Genomic DNA, 17,998 nt, shown 5'->3' with positions numbered 1-17,998 from the left:
GTGTGTGTGTGTGTGTGTGTGTGTGTGTGTGTGTGTGTGTGTGTGTGTGTATGTGTGCGTGTTTTTGTGTGTGTGGGTGTGTAGAGAGAGAGAGAGAGAGAGAGAGAAAGGGAGAGAAAGATATCACATCATCTGGCAAAAATTACCAAAGAAATTGGGGTTGCAGACTGCGAGTATATTTAACCAGATGTATTGACAGAATAAATCGAAACTGTGCCTGGAAGATAAAATCTAACAAAGTTTAAAAATGTCAGCATCATGATGACACGAAGAATAAGAAATCTCTTAATGTATCTCTTTCTGTACCCTGAAACCAGAACACTTCAAAGACCAAAGGACAAATACCCAGACTTGAATACACTGCTCAACAGTTATGTAGACAGTTGGCATGTTCAAACACAGTCTGAACGTGGTGCTTTCCAAAGACTGGACTGGTGCTACGGCTGCGGGAGGATCTAGACTGTCACCACATCATAATCTGCTAAAGTATATAAACCAGAACATCTTGCACCTATTACACAGTACAATTTTGGTCTATTGGTTGCCTTGGAAGTGCCCACCTTCTACAAACAATCATCCCGTACAACTGTTTAATGTATCAAAAAAGGGGTTAACAAATGATTACAATACGTTTTATTATGTGGCAGATGGATGAACCACATATATATATATGTATAAATATTCAACTATAATGTATATATATTTCTGTTTTATCAATGACTGTCCAGACTTTTACTGTACAGCTAAAGGAGATTTCTTCCAGGTGTAGAGCTGCAGGTTCAAAATATTATTTACACAGTTCACCAACACCGTGTCCATAGTGCCAACATTTTCTATTGACTCCTATTAATCTTGAACAACTTTTATCAACTTTTAGGACAATAATGGTATGTAATGTGGGATGGAGTTTTCATGACCATAGAGGAAGTAGCAAATAAAAGTTAAGGGCGTGACCTCTTGTAGCATTAAAAGGCTTTGCAAGCGGACTTCTTAGACACAGCTGTGCTTTAAGCTAAATGCTAATAACATGCTCACAATTGCAATGCAAAATATTGATGTTTAGGGACTTTAGGGACTTATTTATTTAAGGGGTTACCAGAGGAGTTTTGGGGTCTTTAGTCGAAGAAGACTTGACTCTCACTTTGCCAATAATACATTTGTTTATGACCCTCCAAAATGATTGGGAACAAAGGCAATTTATTGTTGTCTTCTGTTCTGCTTTGTGCTTGGCAAAGATGTGCAGATTGCCATTTTTTTTAAAGCCATGACATCCATGACTAGCCTCTGCCTTCTCATCTTACACATCACACTCCACTGTTATAGTGTCAATTTCAATAGATTTACTCACTAATATTGTTGTGGAAACACAATAAGCATGGAAACTAATTGCACACTTCCTGCATTACTGCATTACTTCAAATTCTAAGTTACTAGTGAACTAGTATTTACATGAAATAAAACAATAAAACAGTGAGATCATTCAACAAAGAGTGGTAACCATTTTAACACATGAACTGGTTGCTATGGACTTGTCACTAGGCTTCTTCAGTTGCCGAAGCTGAACATTATCCCAAACTCCATTTCTCAGACGAGCGTCAATTTGGGAGTGTGCATGCTACCACTCAAATCTTCTCAAATGACATGAAAAAGCTGTTGTTTAAGCAATTTCCCAAATAATCACTGTGAAAGGATATTTGAGTCCTGTGTGGCTGCAGCCTGGAGACCTCCCCTCTCATGCCGTCCCGGCTGTGTGCTGTCATGCGTACTTTCCAAGAGCTATGTCATTTTAAAATTAAAGCTTGCATCTGGTCCGCTATGTTTTCATACGTTTTGCATTCGTAAAAAAAAAGACATGACCCTCCCCTATTTTCCTCTGGTGGTCCATTCCATATATACCAAACGGTCACTTAGCAGGTAAAATGTTCACTAACTTTATTTAAGCAGCACAATGGCTAAGGGTTAACACTTCTGCCTCACAGCAAGTAGGTACTGAAGAGTTTGGCCTTTCTGTGTGGAGTTTGCATGTTCTCCCCGTGTTTGTGTGGGTTTTCACTGGGTACTCTGGTTTCCTCCCACCATAAAGACATGTAAGCTAGGAAACTAGGACTACATTTAGCTACACTACAGTTAAAATTAGCTGCAGTTAAAATTCGATGTCTGGCTTACACTGGCACATTTACAGAAATGTTGATTAATGTGCATCATCCTAATCAAATACATACAAATCTAGAACAGTGTTTCCCGGAACTTTATCAGACCAAGGACCACTTACCCAATAAAAAAAACTCACAGACAAGTTAACTGCCAAAATATGCCCAGAAACAGTAGGCCTCTCACATCTATAGCGTATTACAAAGTACAGCCAAATGAAATGATAGTTTTTACAAATAGCTCACTCTGTCATGCTCTGTTGTCAGTTTAATAAGAACAGATGGTGCAGCTTATCATTGACCCAATGACCAAAAATGTACTTAAGTATTGTACTTAAGTACATGCACTACATTTTGGAGAGAAACATTGTACTTTTGACTCCACTACATTGATCTGACAGCTGTAGTTACTTTAAAAATTAAGATTTATTTGAACAAATAAACACATAAACACATAAAAACTAATTAAATGATTCTATAAGGGCCTACAAGTCCAGCTGAAATGAATTGATGATTAAAGACTAAGTTGATTAACAGAACTGTTTAGATAATTTCCAGTTTCTAAAATGTGAGGATATTACTCCATTGAGTACTTTTACTTGTAATCCTTTAAGTACATTTTTGGGATAATACCTACATATTTTTTACTGAACACAGGAAAAAAAAAAAAAATTCCAATAAAAGCCTAATGTTTAAATTTACAAATGTGTTTATTTATTATTGAAAACAACACTTCTATGCACCTCACTATAAGGCTGCGAGTTGCTGGCAGACAGTTTGAGTAAACACTGTTTTGGATTTTAAATGAAAAATATGATATTTTACCAAATCTATCCACGGACCTCAAGGGGTTGCTGATGGAGCATTCTTTGAATGGGCGTTAGCATGCTAACAATAGCTAAATGGTACAGCCAAGACTGATGGGAATGTCGTTACTTGTGCAGGTATTTTGATCAGATGTTGGAGTTCCAGAGATGGAAAGTTATCCAAATTATCAAATTTATTACAGTTACTTCTGAGAGGAACATTAATATGTGTACACAATTTCTAGGTTGCTGTAAAAGGCTGTGTTCATGCACATACAGGAAATGGTTTGAGAATGAATGAAGCTCTACATATGTTTTTTCTGTCCTGGGTTTTGTGTTCAAGCACACACACACACACACACACAACCACTAATCTCTGTCATCTGTCTATTTCTGCATCATTCACTCTTTTTCTCTGTTTCTAGATTTTGTTTACTGTTCATGTGTTTGTGTGTTATTTTGTGTGTGGATATGTGTGTGTAAGGCTCAGCAATCAGTCTGGCGCCACTGTCTCTTCAGCATGCAGTAGTAGTGCACACACACACACGCACGCGCTCACACACATACACACATACACAACCTTTAACAGTGAAACTTGCAGAGTAAATCCTGTGGTTTCAACTTCATCTAAAGTCACATCCTCAGATATGACTTTCTGCCGGCAAACAGTTTCTGAACCCAATCTCAAACTGTTCTAAGTGTCCATGACCTAAACATTATTTGGGGACAGAAAAGTGGCTGTGTGGAGGCCTCTTCACCCTGACACTTTTGTGAAAAAGTATTGGGATAGTGATGAAAGTAAAGTTTTCCGATTAATAGACAAAGGCATTAGGGGAAGAATACAATGTCCTCACAATTTTGAAAAAACAAAAACAAACAGGTGACAGGTGAGGATGTCACAGCAGATTGTTGTGGGGGGGGCTTTGTCATATCAAAATATTTTCACTCATTGCATTGAAGGGAAGGATATTAGGTGTGTGGCCAGGCAGAGAGGAGAGATTAGATGACCTTTGAGGTTTGTAGCATATTTTCTTCGTCTTTTTTCACTTGTTGTACAACAGTTCTTGATAATTTGGCTGTTGTATATCCTTTATTCTTTAGAAGCTTCCTTTGTGTATGTGTGGTTGGCTGGTGTGTACGTACATTAAGAAAGCATAGTGTGTGTCATGGCGGACATCAATACTATTCATCTGCCTAAACATACAATTTGAGCTGGACAATATTACCTACTGAGTGACCATCACTCTTTCAGAGTATGCTCTCCTTTGCCAAGATGTCTTTGCAGTTTGGCTGTCTTGGTTTAAGGAATGATAAAGGAACCTTTTGTATTGAGGATAATGATTTATTCATTGATGCCTTTATTTACATTTGAAACTAGAGGTGCAATATGTAAGACTGACAGCTAGTGTTTAAAACAGTTACTGCGGTACAAATTCAAAATGCTGTTGTTGCGCCAGGCTGAAACCAGAGCGTCCACAACAATGTTGCTAGACGCTTGTCTCACGAAGCCAGACATTACTTCCCAGCGGAGTAGCTAACGTTAGATGCTAGCTATGCTGACAGTCATAGAAGCCTGTGCTCATGCAGAGCTCCGTACCACCGGATAGACACACTTCCTCAGCTTAGAATTAGCTACAGTAGGAGCCGCTAATATTAACACTACCTTGCTGTCCTCTTCATCCATGATCCAACTGAACACATTTTATTGGCTTAGAATTACAGCAACAATAGCTAAACACACAGCAAACTCACGGTGTTCTCTTCCCAATTTCCCCGCTCTTGGCCTAAAACAACTCACCGTTGTCGGCTAAGACCGCTGAACGGGCTACATGTTGTAAACAGCAGTGGCCCGCTGGCCTGGTCCTCCGGGAACGTTAGCAGTTAGCAGGGTTAGCTCGGTTAGCATGGCACATTAGCCAGGACCACCCAGGATCACTTTAGTGGCTATGTCCCAATTGTTTTTGCAAGTAACCAACTCGGGTACTCTATGTTATAAAATTCAATGTGAGTACACGAATATTGAAATTACATAAAATGCCCGTCTCTTGTAGCCGTAATAAATTACCCTAAAGCTAACCTGTTCAGGACAAAATTAGCCAACACTGCGTCCTTTTGGGCTCTAAGCTGTCTCCATATTCCAAATACATCTCCAATATTTACTCTGAAACCACAAATAAAAGAAAGACTGCTACCTGCTACTGTTTATCAAATGTGACAAATCTAGTGCAGCATCCCAGGTTAACTGCATGCATTACATTTTTGCACGCACGCACACACACACACACACACACACACACACACACACACACACACACACTAAAGGCAAGGATTACAGACATTTCAAAAGCATCGGCCATGTGCCAACAACATACAGACCAGAGAAACTTATACATTCCTTTATTTGCGCTTCATCGTTAATAAAGACAGAAAAACTGTTCTTCGGCCAGTACACCAAATTGGGCATCCTGAAGGATAGGTGTCAATCAAGGCAAACTAAGGATGTGTGTGGGGGTGAGATCGCCTTAAAAGTGACCAATCATATGAGGACCAGTGCCTCCTTGGTTTACTGTCAAAAGTCAGTTTTATTTGGGCAAGCAGAAATCTCCTTTGCGAGCAGAGTTTACCAGCGCTCACAGAGCAGACACACTGTGGCACATGGTGGCTGCTCTGTGCGCGTGCTGCTTAGTTTTATACACGCAGGTCACATTCTTTCCCTCTCCCTATGTTTTGTTTGATGCTTGCAGCTGCCTGTATAACTCTGGATTGTTGAATTGGTGCATAAAGAATAACATCTGTTAAGTGAAATTATATAACTTGCTCGTGAGCATGTTTTATCGCGCCCGCAAGATATGAAATAAACCAGACAACATATCCAATTTATAAGAAAATAGAATTTTTAAAATCTTGCATCCTTTAAAAAAGATCATAATTCATATGTCTGTAAATTCAAAGTCGCAGTATATTGCAGTGTTTACATTTAGGTGCGCAAACTATATCCGTCTGTTGCCAAAAAGTTACTGGTAAACAGTGCTATAATTCATTTTATAGGACTGGGTTCATGCTTGCTAGCAAGTTAGCAGCTAACGCTAAAATTAACCTCATCCACAGCTGGCTCCGATTAGCCTGCAACAACACTAAGAGTCTGTACTTCTATTCTTTCTCTCTTTGGCTTTCAAACACACGCACGCTTGCACACACACACGCACACGCACACGCACACCCACACGCACACACACACACACACATTCAGTTGCCAAGTTTAACCTGGCTGTGCTATCCTTTTGGTTTGGCACCATCTGTATTTGGAAATCAAGGTGGGAGAAAGGGAGGAATGGAGGGGGAGAGCGGATGAAGGGTGGACAGCAGCGAGTGAAGGAGGGGAGGATAAAAGGAGGGAGTTGGGGATCTACGTTGGGCACAAGGATGTATACAAAAAACATAAGGAACAGAAAGAGAGGAGGGAGGAAACAGGAGTGTGGATACTCATATTAAATGTCACAAGAATAACAAAGACAGGAAAAAAAAGGAAGCTGAGCAAAAGAAAATATGTAAGGTAAAGTAATGAAAATAAAGCAGGGGCGGAAACTGTTACCTGGTACCTCAGTCTGAATCATATTTCATGAGCTTCTATCTCATCCTTTTCTACTCTTGTTAGATTTTTTCCCTGGTTCACGGTGACTGAAGACAGCAAACTTGATCATTACTTTTTGCCCCGCTGTTCACATGTTACTTTGTATTGCTGTTGTCCATTATTCTCTTTCTTCACTTCTGTTTTATAGTGTAAAGAGTAAGTCTGACATAAAATACATAATCGAAAGATTACAGCAAACTCAAAAAGGATTTTTTTTTAAAATACTGTTTCTGGGTCTACGGAACGTTTGGGAAGCAAAAAAAAACTACTAACCATCACCAAGTATCAGGCATTTGTGTGTGTATGTGTGTGTGTGTGTGTTTGTGTCTGTGTGTAGTTTAGCTGTGACCGTAATTAAGAGAAGAAGTTGCAACGTACACAAGATCTCTGCCATGGCCTGACAGATGTATTCTACAGGGAGGTCAAGCATTCTCGGGGGTGGGGTGTGTGTGTCTATGTGTGTGTGTGTGTGTGTGTGTGTGTGTGTGTGTGTGTTTCTTTGTGTTTGTGATGTATGAAATTAAATCTGGAATGCTGGTAGAAAAACACTGCAGAAATGTGCAATGTACACTCAGTACACAATTACAGTAAAGGCTCTGCATTGGAACATTTGAGTGAAGTTGAACTGTGTTCTAAAGAAAAAACACTTTCACTGTACATTACACTCAAGAAACCACATTCTGTGCTCGCCTGTTCTTTTTTTTATACAAGTAGAATATAAATGAACATCACATAAAAGTAGAGACTGAAACCTTATACTTGTGCCTTTTGTTGGAGCTGCATGAAAAGAGCATTTCAGGTCTGGAGTAACTTATTGTGAGTCGCTATGCAGCTATATAATGACCTATTTTGAATATGGATGAAAAGAGCAGACTGTCAGCACCTTTATCTGGATCCTCAGATGTGTGTGTGTGTGTGTGTGTGTGTGTGTGTGTGTGTGTGTGCGCAGTGTACGTGTGTGAGCGCTCAGCTTCAGTTCCGTCAGTACCACTGTGAAACTGCTTTACATTGACGACTCCTAGCCTTATTAAAACTTCATAGATCTGTGAGCACCGTTGAGGTGACAAAGAAGAAGGTATCATTTTACACACACACACACACACACACACACATATAAACTGTCATGCATATGTATTTTTTAGTCTGCCACAAATATAATATCAGAAAACTCTTCTGCAAAACGTCCATCAACACAGGCACACAAGCACACACACACACACACACACACACACACACACACACGATCACACACACACACACACACACACACACACACACACAGACAACATGGCACTTGTGTTAAATAATTAACAGTGTGAGATTAGTCCGTCAGCCTTGGGGCATGGAGGTCCATCGATTCCCCAGAATGCATTTTTAATGACCTGCCAGCCGGCATTCATTTCAGCTAGCCAGTGTCCGTGGAGGGCCCTCTGACACACTCACATTCACACCCACACACACACACACAACACACACAAACAAAGTCCAGGCTAGTCGCCAGGGGAGACAATTAACATCCACATAAACACAACAACAGCAGCACCACTGCACTGTACAGTGGATCTTACCTTGACAACAGCAGCAGAATAACATCTTCTGAGCTCTTAAGTTGTTTAACTTTAATATGTCTAACTACTTAAGAGGCTTTATCCACTACACAGCAATTAAAGAAAACTCACATTTAAAGCTCGTTCACATGCTACTCATGTTATTTCCTTCTTCCACAACAGTGGCGAAAAACAGCAGGAGAAAAGGCCAGGAGTTTTCATTAAAACAAAATTATGACTGATGTGTTAACCGCATGCAAAAATAATCAGAGAACACAGGGTGAAATAGACCCGTTGCTGATTTTTTTAAACGGAGTCCGACGCAGTCACTCCACATAAAACACACCAGGGCTACATTCCCTTCCAGCTAACAGTGACCAATGAAGAACAACATCACTGATCTATTTACCCAACATTCTCTGTCTAGCTCAGCAGAAAACACCGGATCTGAACCATGTTACCTTGTTGGTTACTACCCCGTAGGCTACATGAGCTTTACCTGCCTTAACCAGTTTAGATTGTACGCAACTGCTATTATTTCAGACTTAGTTCAGGAATAAGTCTTGAACAGTTGACTTGTTCATGAACTCACAAAGGGGCTCTGGTGAGCGTGAATAGGGGAAACACTGAACGGAATAGACATTTGTTGTTAACAACCTGAAAACACTGAGGTATGAAACCATTTAGATACATTTACTTTTAATTGTAGGTGGCGGAATGTCGTTTGGGCCACACTTCTGAACACAGGGAGCTCATGAAAACTGATCCCTGTCATTTGTGGACCTGTGTACAACCTGACACACAAATCAATGTATATTCTTTCAAGAGTTGTCAGCTTGAACAAGGGATGTACATGTTATATTTCAATGTACTAGGGGTGAAAAAAGATCTTACTCTTGAAAGACTATGTCTTGATGCAGAAAACTCAACAATCAGTGATTTGAATGCCCAATTCTCAACATTATATTCCCCTGAAAGATTTTTCCAAGACCGGGCTGTGCTTTCCTTACAGCTGAACCAACCCCACTGAAAGAGAGCCTCTTGAAACAACACTGGGCTGAGCAAATTGGATGGTGAAACGTAATGGACGTGAAACATGTACGTCACTGCACTTCTTTGCAATGATGGGAAATATGTTGGCGGATGTAACCTTCCAGTTGACATAACTCTTCCATTTGTTACCACTACTACTTTTATAAAAGATAATGGAATTAAATTCATTGGTTTATTTTAATTATAGATCATTACAAATACCCTTTTTTAAGCAAGTAGTCACACAGTGAGGAAAATATATCATGTATGGAAATATGAATGTTAATGCATCGATAATGGTTTTATAATCCCACTGCAGCTCTCTGAGTCAAATTGTGCCCAACCATTCACACCCCTACAACGCACACAACCTAAATAGCCTGACATGGTCAGGAAAATGAAACTCAACATTGGCATTTATAAATTTACACAATGTTTGTGTTGCTGTGTGCGTTTCTAGATGGTCATTTTCATTTCATGAAATAAAAGAGGAACTGAAAGCCAAAGAGCAAACAGAGATGTATGAGTTTTTCAAAAAGCCATTTTTTCTGTGAAGTTTTCATATTGTCATGCGTGTCAACAAAGTGTTTTGAATCACATACTGTATGACTAAAAGAATGGTATAAATGGCAAATCTGATAGATTAGTTTAGATTTAAATAGATTAGATTTTAATTAGGACATTTTGTCAACAGCTGTTTGATGGGCTAATCAGACAACAGAAAAATATCTTTCAATGTGTGTGTGTGTTTGTGTGTGTGTGCGTGTGCCCGTGTGCATGTGTGTGCACGCATGCTTTTGGGTATCTGTAAAATGGCTTCTTGCCTTAATGGGAGACATTCCTATCAAGATCAACACACACACACACACACACACACACACACACACACAAAACAATGATATATGGCGAGGCAAAAAATCAAGTTAGAAAATGTCATTTTTTTCTGTGTAACTGTGTGTTTGTGTGTGTGCGCATGCTTGTGGATATCTTTGACTTGTCCTACCTTTCCTGTCTCTCTTTCAAAGTCGACATACTCCCTTGCAGGGACCTGCCTCTGATCTCCGTGCAGGTTGGCTGGAAAGAACTGGAGAGAGAGGTTGGTACCTGTAGCTACAAAGGCCTGGAAAGAGAGAGAGAGAGAGAGAGAGAGAGAGAGAGAGAGAGAGAGAGAGAGAGAGAGAGAGAGAGAACATAACATCAGGACAAGTTTTGAGAAATTAAAGGCAAAGCTGCATTAAGTGATTTTTATATGGTTAGGGGGCGGAGAGATTCCAATATATATTCAAAAACACAGCCTTGATACTCCCCGTCGGTCATTGAAATTGTTAAGGCTAATACATGTGTTAGTAAATAATTGCACACCCAGTCAGACACAGAGCATTACACAAATCACAAGATTTTTAGCTATGTTTTGATCTCCACCAACTCCTGAGTAAAATATATGCTAAGTCTTTTGAGCTGCTTTTATTTCCGCTCTTGCCATTTCATTTTGGGGAGGTAGTGAAGAATTGCTTGTCTGAGCCTCTTCACAGGAAACGGCTGTTACTGGTTTTATACGGCAGCATGGTTGCTGATGAGAGCTGTGAGATTCAAACACAGTCTACATACAGTTGGAAAACCAAACTAATGAGTTAAAAGAGACTTACGGCAACGTATAAAGCTCCAGAGTAGTGTGATTCATTGGTTTCAGACCCACCAATGGCACTCTCGTATTACATTTTACAAATAGCAAAACGATACCCTAGAACTTTTACATGTCAAAATAGTAGCAGTGATTCGTTTATCATTGTGTCTGAAATTAATAAAAGTAAATTTTTGAGTGCCTCTTTAATATCCACTTACAGTAATGCAGGTTCAAGCCTATTTCTATCCAAGTTTGAGATTTTGAAATTCTGTTTTTAAGTGCGTGCATGCAGTCCATCACCTTTTTCAGAGGTTTCTTGAAATTCAACAGCAGAATTATTTTGAATGTTTACCTTTCTTTTATAATGTCAGGCGGCATCTTGGGAAAACAGTCAAAACCACAAATGCCCTACTTAAGCTTTGTTACCCCTAATTTCCAGCGTAATCCAGACCTGGTGGGTATTGACCAGTGTTGGGCAAGTTACTTTTCAAAAGTAATTAGTTGGAGTTACTAGTTACTTCTTCCAAAAAGTAGCTAAATTAGATAATCAGTTACAAACTATAAAAGTAACTAGTCACTTCAGAAAGCAGTTGTTGCTGTGGGACAAAGTGAGACTAGCCTCCAATCAAATGCCATGTATGTGTAGATGTGTGTAGTGGATCAATACACATAACAACATAGATGTTTTGGAACTTTTGATATTTATCACCCCTCAACAGGCCACAACTGGGCAAAATTAAATAACGCTTGTTAAGCACTATAGCAAATTGGGTGTTAGTGGTTGCACGGTGTTGGTGGTTTAACTGGTCATGGTTTTTCCAAGATGGCGCCGGCCTGTATACACTAATAGTTATATCTTCATAAACTATGTTTTTGATAAACTGTCTGTACACTTACAAAGTTCTCCATGCTTCGGTTTACATTTCATTATGCTACCGTGGAAGTGTGGTGTTACTTTGAGCCTTGTTAGTTTTATAAAATCTCAATTTATTTTTACTCTACCAGTGAAGACTAGTGTTAGCGTAGCCAACCAGCGGTTTGCGTTATCTTGTTTCAAGCTAGAGACACATTTGATTAGCATGAAAACATTCCCAGAGAACAGTCGACTCGGTACGCGCATTAACCCTTTATTCATTTTGCGAACGGAATTGTGCTTTAAACATAAATAGTTGGTGATTACATTGATAGTTGCTAACTAATCAATTAAACTATGAATAAATACAGCTGTAGCCTGAAGTTTTTGTTTGATCGAAAGAATGCCTCTGAGTTGTTATTTTTCACGTTCTTTACCCCGTCTGTGCTCTGTCTATCTCTGTTTCTTCTCAGAACAAAAGCACAAAGTGAACCAATGGCCTGCTCTTAACACACACACACACACACACAAACACACTCACTATTACACACACCCACAGACACACACACACACACACACACACACACACACACACAAACATAATCACATCATACTGTAGCTCTCCTCATTTTTTGATTTCTGTAAAATGGCTTCTTGCTGTAATGGGAGACATTCCTATCAAGATAAACACACACACACACACACACACACACATGTGTGTGTGTGTGTGTGTGTGTGTGTGTGTGTGTGTGTTGTGTTTGCTGAGACAGATCAATACTAATGGCATTAGGGCCTGCAACTGAGCTAGAAGCATATGAATTATGCACCCTGTCAAATCTGTCCCTCATCAGTGAGTGAGAGAATGAGTGAGAAAAACTGAATGAAAGAGAAGAAGGAGAGAACAGGGAGTGGAAGAGATGGAAATAAAGGAAAGAGAAAGGCTAAATTGACTAAGTGTGCACATGAATACACAGAGAGAAAAATGTCTGCACACATGGATGCATACACACAGGCACAATGAGAGAAACGAGAGTTTAAAGAACACCCGAGTCATCATTTCTGCTGTATTTGAAGTATTGGATTTCAAACATCTGATACTCATTTGCTGCCTACTACTGCGGGAAGAAAAAAAAAGGGAATGGGAGGCAGAGAGAGGAGAAAGATGGAGGGAAATGGAGAGACAAAAGGGAAAGGGAGAAGAGAAAAAGGAGTGGAACTAAGAATGAGGAAGAAAAATGAAGGGAAACAGGATGCTGGTGGTAAAGGCAGAGTGCTGAATGTAAAGAAAGTCAGACAGAGAGAGGGCGGGAATGGAAGTAAGAAATAGAAAAAGACGAAGATGAACAGAGCAAAGGAAATGAAATAAAAGGAGGTCAACAGACAGAGAGAAAGACAGAGATGGGAGAGGAGAGGGGGCAGCATGAAAATCAATAGTGTTTGAGAAAGTGACTCATCTCTAATGAGCTGAGCTGAAGTTAATTTACTTTGAATAATTGTCCCATTTATCAGATCAATCCTGAACAGTTTAGAGTCACCCTGTGAGTCCAGCAACACACATCTGTGTGTGTGTGTGTGTGTGTGTGCGTGCGTGCGTGCGTGTTTTGAAACTCTTGAAATACACAGCTCAGCTGCCAAATTGCATTTTTACATGACATGTATATTGTAAAAGAAAATGTAATTTTGATGCAAAGTGAACGGTGAGCATGCATTGCATCTAGACATGTGCTGCATGCTGTTTTTTTTCTTTTTCCCTAAACGTGTGACATTCTGTCACTATCTGTTAACGAGCAAAGTAAAGGTAAATTCTATTTTTCTTCAAAAAAGAATTTGCTACCCCAAAAAAAGAATTAAACTATGAAGACTAAACCATAAAAAGAAAATATTTAGACAGCTGAGACATATTGACCTAAAATTTCAGTATAAAGGCTTTGTCTTTTATTTTCTACCCGCTTTAAATGGCCTTTTATTTGTTTACTTAACCAGCTTCTTCTGTAAATAACAATTTGATCTAAACTTGTACAAATTGTTTGCATTACATGGATAAAAAAAAAACTTTTTGATGTGGGAGTTACATATTTGACACTTTATTAGAGTCCGTCTGGACTGAAAACATTTTGACAACAGATAGAACCGGGGGATAATGATCATCATTTGTATTTTTTCCCACAAATGAATTCAATTGCCTCCACGTTTTTCTTCTCTTTCCCTGAACAAAAAAATCCTATTCAACTGAAAAGTCCATTCTCAGTGTTTATGCACTGGAGACTTTCCACATCAGACCTGTGTAAATTGTATATTGAACCTTGTGTATGACATCACAACTAGTGTGGAGCACACTAGTTGTGATGTCATACACATCTTAAAGCACCCATATTATGCTCATTTTCAGGTTCATAATTATATTTTGAGGTTGTACCAGAATAGGTTTATATGGTTTCATTTTCAAAAAACACCATATTTTTGTTGTGCTGCAAAATGCTGCAGCTCCTGTTTGCACCCTGTGGGTTTGGGTTTCTGTTTTAGCTACAGAGTGAGCCATCTCACATTTAGACTATCTTTGTTGGGAGTCACACACGCGCAGTAGCTAGGTAAGATCACATTAGCTAGATAACTCTTTGCAATTGAGAACGAGCTAACATGCTAGCGCTAGCATGTACTACGGTTAGCCACCTTATCTTGGCTAGTGACGTAGAAAGCAGATTTTGAACAGATCACCCGGAGACTGAAGGCAGAGGACATTCAGAAACCTGTGTCTCACTAGCTTTTTTCCAAGTCTGTGTGTGTTTGGAAGCACCAGGGACACGAAATAACACCCCAAAGTAAAAAAGGGATTTTTTTCATAATATGGGTCCTTTAAACTCCAACTGAAGTTGAGCACAGAGAAACTTTCCCTCTTCAGCAGATGCATGTAAAAAACAGTCTTGTAGTGTCAAACTCTTCACATACACCATTCTGCACAGTGAAGATCAAATATCTAAGCGATAGTGATAATTAAACAAAACACTTTTTTGAGTGGAGGGAGACTTTAAACATCCCATAATCCAGTATCATCCTAATAAATTGCCCACAGTTTGTTTGTTTTCGCTCTGTCTCATCTATAAAAAGTGGTCCTTGACGGCGCGTTTGTGTCTCATTGTGTCAGAAAAGTTGTTCACACGGACCATGAAAATAGCAGGAGGTCTTGAGAGGCGTCTGGCCGATAGATAAATCAGCAGCACGATGTCACAGCTGCTGTCAGACCATTAAAACCGTGGCCATCAATTTTCACAGAGGAGGATTATAAATACAGTGAGGACAGACAGACAGACGCATCGTGTCACACAAAAAGATGGTAAAACTAGATGAACCCCCCCCCCCGCCCCGCGATGATGACAGCATGTTTGTGAAAAATACCTTGAGGATGACTAAGACAGCAGAAGTTGCCCTATGTTTGTGTTGGTGTGTGTTTGCGTCTGCAGCTTTAAGGCTTTCCACCTAACTTCACCAGTTGTAAACAGACTTCACACAGAAAGCATACAGTAATTACATAATGAGAACATGAATGTGTCCTGACTTGCTTCAAAGTCACAAAGTGCTCATCACAAATGCTACACGCAGTTATTTTGAAAGAAAACAAAAAGGTCATATTGGTTCAGTGGCACTTAAAGGAAGTGAAGACAGTAAAGAATTAAGATTAGATGAGTGAGTGACATGTATGTCCTTTATGAATAGGGGAGTACTATTTTGAAAATTAAGATTGTGAAACCCATAATGGTCATTAAAACAATGCATGGTAAGAAAATAGGTAAAGTAAACCGCCTACAATGTAAAGATGCTGCTAACATGTGCATGCTTATTAATAATCCGGAAGTGTCTATAAAAATACTATACAACAATACACTTCTGACCGAGACCGTTTCGCCTGCAAAGTCGGAACTACTTTTATGGTTTAAGTCCAGTTTGAATGCAGGACTTTTACTTGTAATGGACATACATTTATTCTAGCAGTTTGCGACAAGGTTATCGTTTAATGAGACAAAATAGCTCACATAAGCCCATTTGCTTTTGTAAAGCATCCAACTAAAATTTGGAGATCTGACCAGATGCATTTGAAGACACGGCTAGAGAAAGTGTGCTTTGGAAATGGAGGGAGACTCTAATGCCACAAACTATCTATCCGCTGGCTGATCGTCAGTAACAATAGAGAGAAACACTGCCGATGTCAAGACAAATGCATGGACAAAAAATAGGGCTCTACAATTCATTTATATTTTCAACATCGATTCATCTACTGGTTATTTCCTCCATAATTGTTTGGTCCTAATAACCTAGTAAAACATTCCTGTCCAAATCTCCTAAAACCCGGTTGTTTGGTTAGACCAACAGTCCTCAAGATATTTACTATCAAATTAGTCAAAAAAGCAGCAAAGGCTCACAATTAAAAAGCTGAACAAAAGGACATAAGTGATTCATCAATTATCAAAATAGATCCAAATTGATGAAAATGTTTCAGCTCCAAAAAAAGATTAAATCTCTTTTTTATATTCACAGCAATGCGTAATTGCATTATTAGACATACAGTACATGTATTTCTATCTTTCTGTCTCCTCATTCCCCAGCCCACATGTTTACTGTATGTATCCCACATTAGAAACGCCAGGTGATATTAACTTTAGGTGAGGAACTTTAGGCCCCAAATTACAGCCCTAACAGCGTTGGAACCATGAGGTGCCTGTGTGATAATCACATGCGGTAATGTGTGCTTCTACCAAACAAAGCTGAGGCCATGATGACTGCAGCTGCAGGATATAGAGGGAAGAAGTCATGAGCCTGTGAGAGAAGCTAAGCCTGTTGGGTCCGCATGTCTGATAGCACGTCTACTTCCCTTTGTAGGGAAACATTATTTCACACGCATACACACTCACACAAACACACACACACACACACACACACACATATATAGACACACACACAAATAGCTACGTTGCACTTCTGCACAAATTAAACTGATCTCAGTGTTCTCATAATAGCAGTTTATCTGTCTTTTAAAATGGAGACAGCCTTGAGATTAATGCTTGCTACTTAATTTGTTTTTTAGGTTTCATTCAGGAGCTTGAAACTAAATTGACCAGCCGGTGTGTTGTTTCATACATCAAAATAGGTCTACATGTTACAGACAGACAGACAGATAGACAGATAGATAGATAGATAGATAGATAGATAGATAGATAGATAGATAGATAGATAGATAGATAGATAGATAGATTTTCTTAGCAAAAAAACACTATAGGCTACTCACATCTTGCTTTTCAAGGAAAAGACAAAAAAATAAGAATACAATTAGTTTTGTACTCACTATTTCTGACCGTCCGTCCCTGCAGGCGTTCTGGAAGCGAGCTTGTCTCTCTTCATGAGGTCGGTCCCTGAACCCAGTATATTTAATCTACAATGAGAAGAAAACATAAACCTTAAAACCAGGTAGGCTACATCTGAGAGTGGGGTTTGATTTGTTTTTTTTGTTTTTTTAAACACTGTTTGACATTGAACGGCGGATGTAATTTAAAGATCAGGCACGTGAATTTGTCTCTGTTTTTTATCCAAAAATGCAAACGGAATCTATTCAACAAAAAAACACTAGGCTGATAAGCAAATACTACTTCCAGGAGACCAGAGATGGGCTATTCCACAAGTAGCCTTAAACAGCGTAATGTACACATGTGCACCTTTTGAATCATTCATTTGGGGATTTTATTTAACTGCGGATTTTTTTCTACCACAGAAGTAATTTAGCACAATGAAGCTTACAATAAATCAGCATGCTCTTCTAACGAGCCTCTGCTTGTGACTTTATTTCCGCCGTCTAACAGAATGGACCCAGTCAGTCAGAGTGTGTAGGAACCCAGCACACTCACCTCACACTCCCTGCTCAACTTGCGGAAAAACTCCTCATTCTCAAACTTGCTCCTCTGGTCCGGGACTACCCGCGGCATCTTGACCAACACTTCCCGGCCTCTTGGGTTGCACTTTTCAGCCTTTTTCTTTCTTATCCCGCACAGTCAAACTTCAACTGTTCGTCTCGCCGATCGTCTCTCACTCTGCCTCTCTTTCTTTCTTTCACTCACTTCTCTTCCGTGTCTGTGTCTTTTCGCGTGTGTGTGTGTATATGTGTGTGTATATGTGTGTGTGTGGAGCAATGTGCTCTCTGCGGCTGGGCTATGTGATTCTGACTGATGGTCTGCCTCTGACTGCGGCTCCTGCGCGCTCCGGGTCGCCTCTGGCTCCAAATGGCTCTTATTGAGGGACCCACCACGATAGATCCAGCTCAATTCGATCGTTTCTCTTTCTCTTTCTCTTTCTCTCTCTCTCGCTCTTTCTC

General features: G+C 39.6%; 1 protein-coding gene across 4 annotated transcripts in view; it reads right to left on the bottom strand.

Annotated features, from left to right (window-relative positions):
• cbfb (core-binding factor subunit beta) overlaps positions 1 to 17,975 on the bottom strand; it is a 42,799-nt gene extending 24,824 nt beyond the window's left edge. For 2 of the 4 annotated variants that reach the window (XM_034879167.1, XM_034879168.1), the window contains exons 1-3: positions 17,535 to 17,975; positions 16,979 to 17,065; positions 10,170 to 10,286 (exon numbers count right to left, since the gene is read on the bottom strand). In XM_034879167.1, coding sequence (XP_034735058.1) covers positions 10,170 to 10,286; positions 16,979 to 17,065; positions 17,535 to 17,612 — 282 coding nt within the window. In that variant the 5' untranslated portion in view covers positions 17,613 to 17,975. The remainder of the gene's footprint in view (positions 1 to 10,169; positions 10,287 to 16,978; positions 17,066 to 17,534) is intronic. The other 2 variants (XM_034879170.1, XM_034879169.1) reach the window with 2 other exon arrangements.
• Between the last annotated feature and the right edge of the window lie 23 nt (positions 17,976 to 17,998).

The sequence above is a fragment of the Etheostoma cragini genome, chromosome 8, assembly GCF_013103735.1.
Source record: "Etheostoma cragini isolate CJK2018 chromosome 8, CSU_Ecrag_1.0, whole genome shotgun sequence".
NCBI classification, from domain to species: domain Eukaryota; kingdom Metazoa; phylum Chordata; class Actinopteri; order Perciformes; family Percidae; genus Etheostoma; species Etheostoma cragini.
Note: the sequence above shows the minus strand (reverse complement) of the source record. Positions and strands in the feature narration are given on the sequence as shown.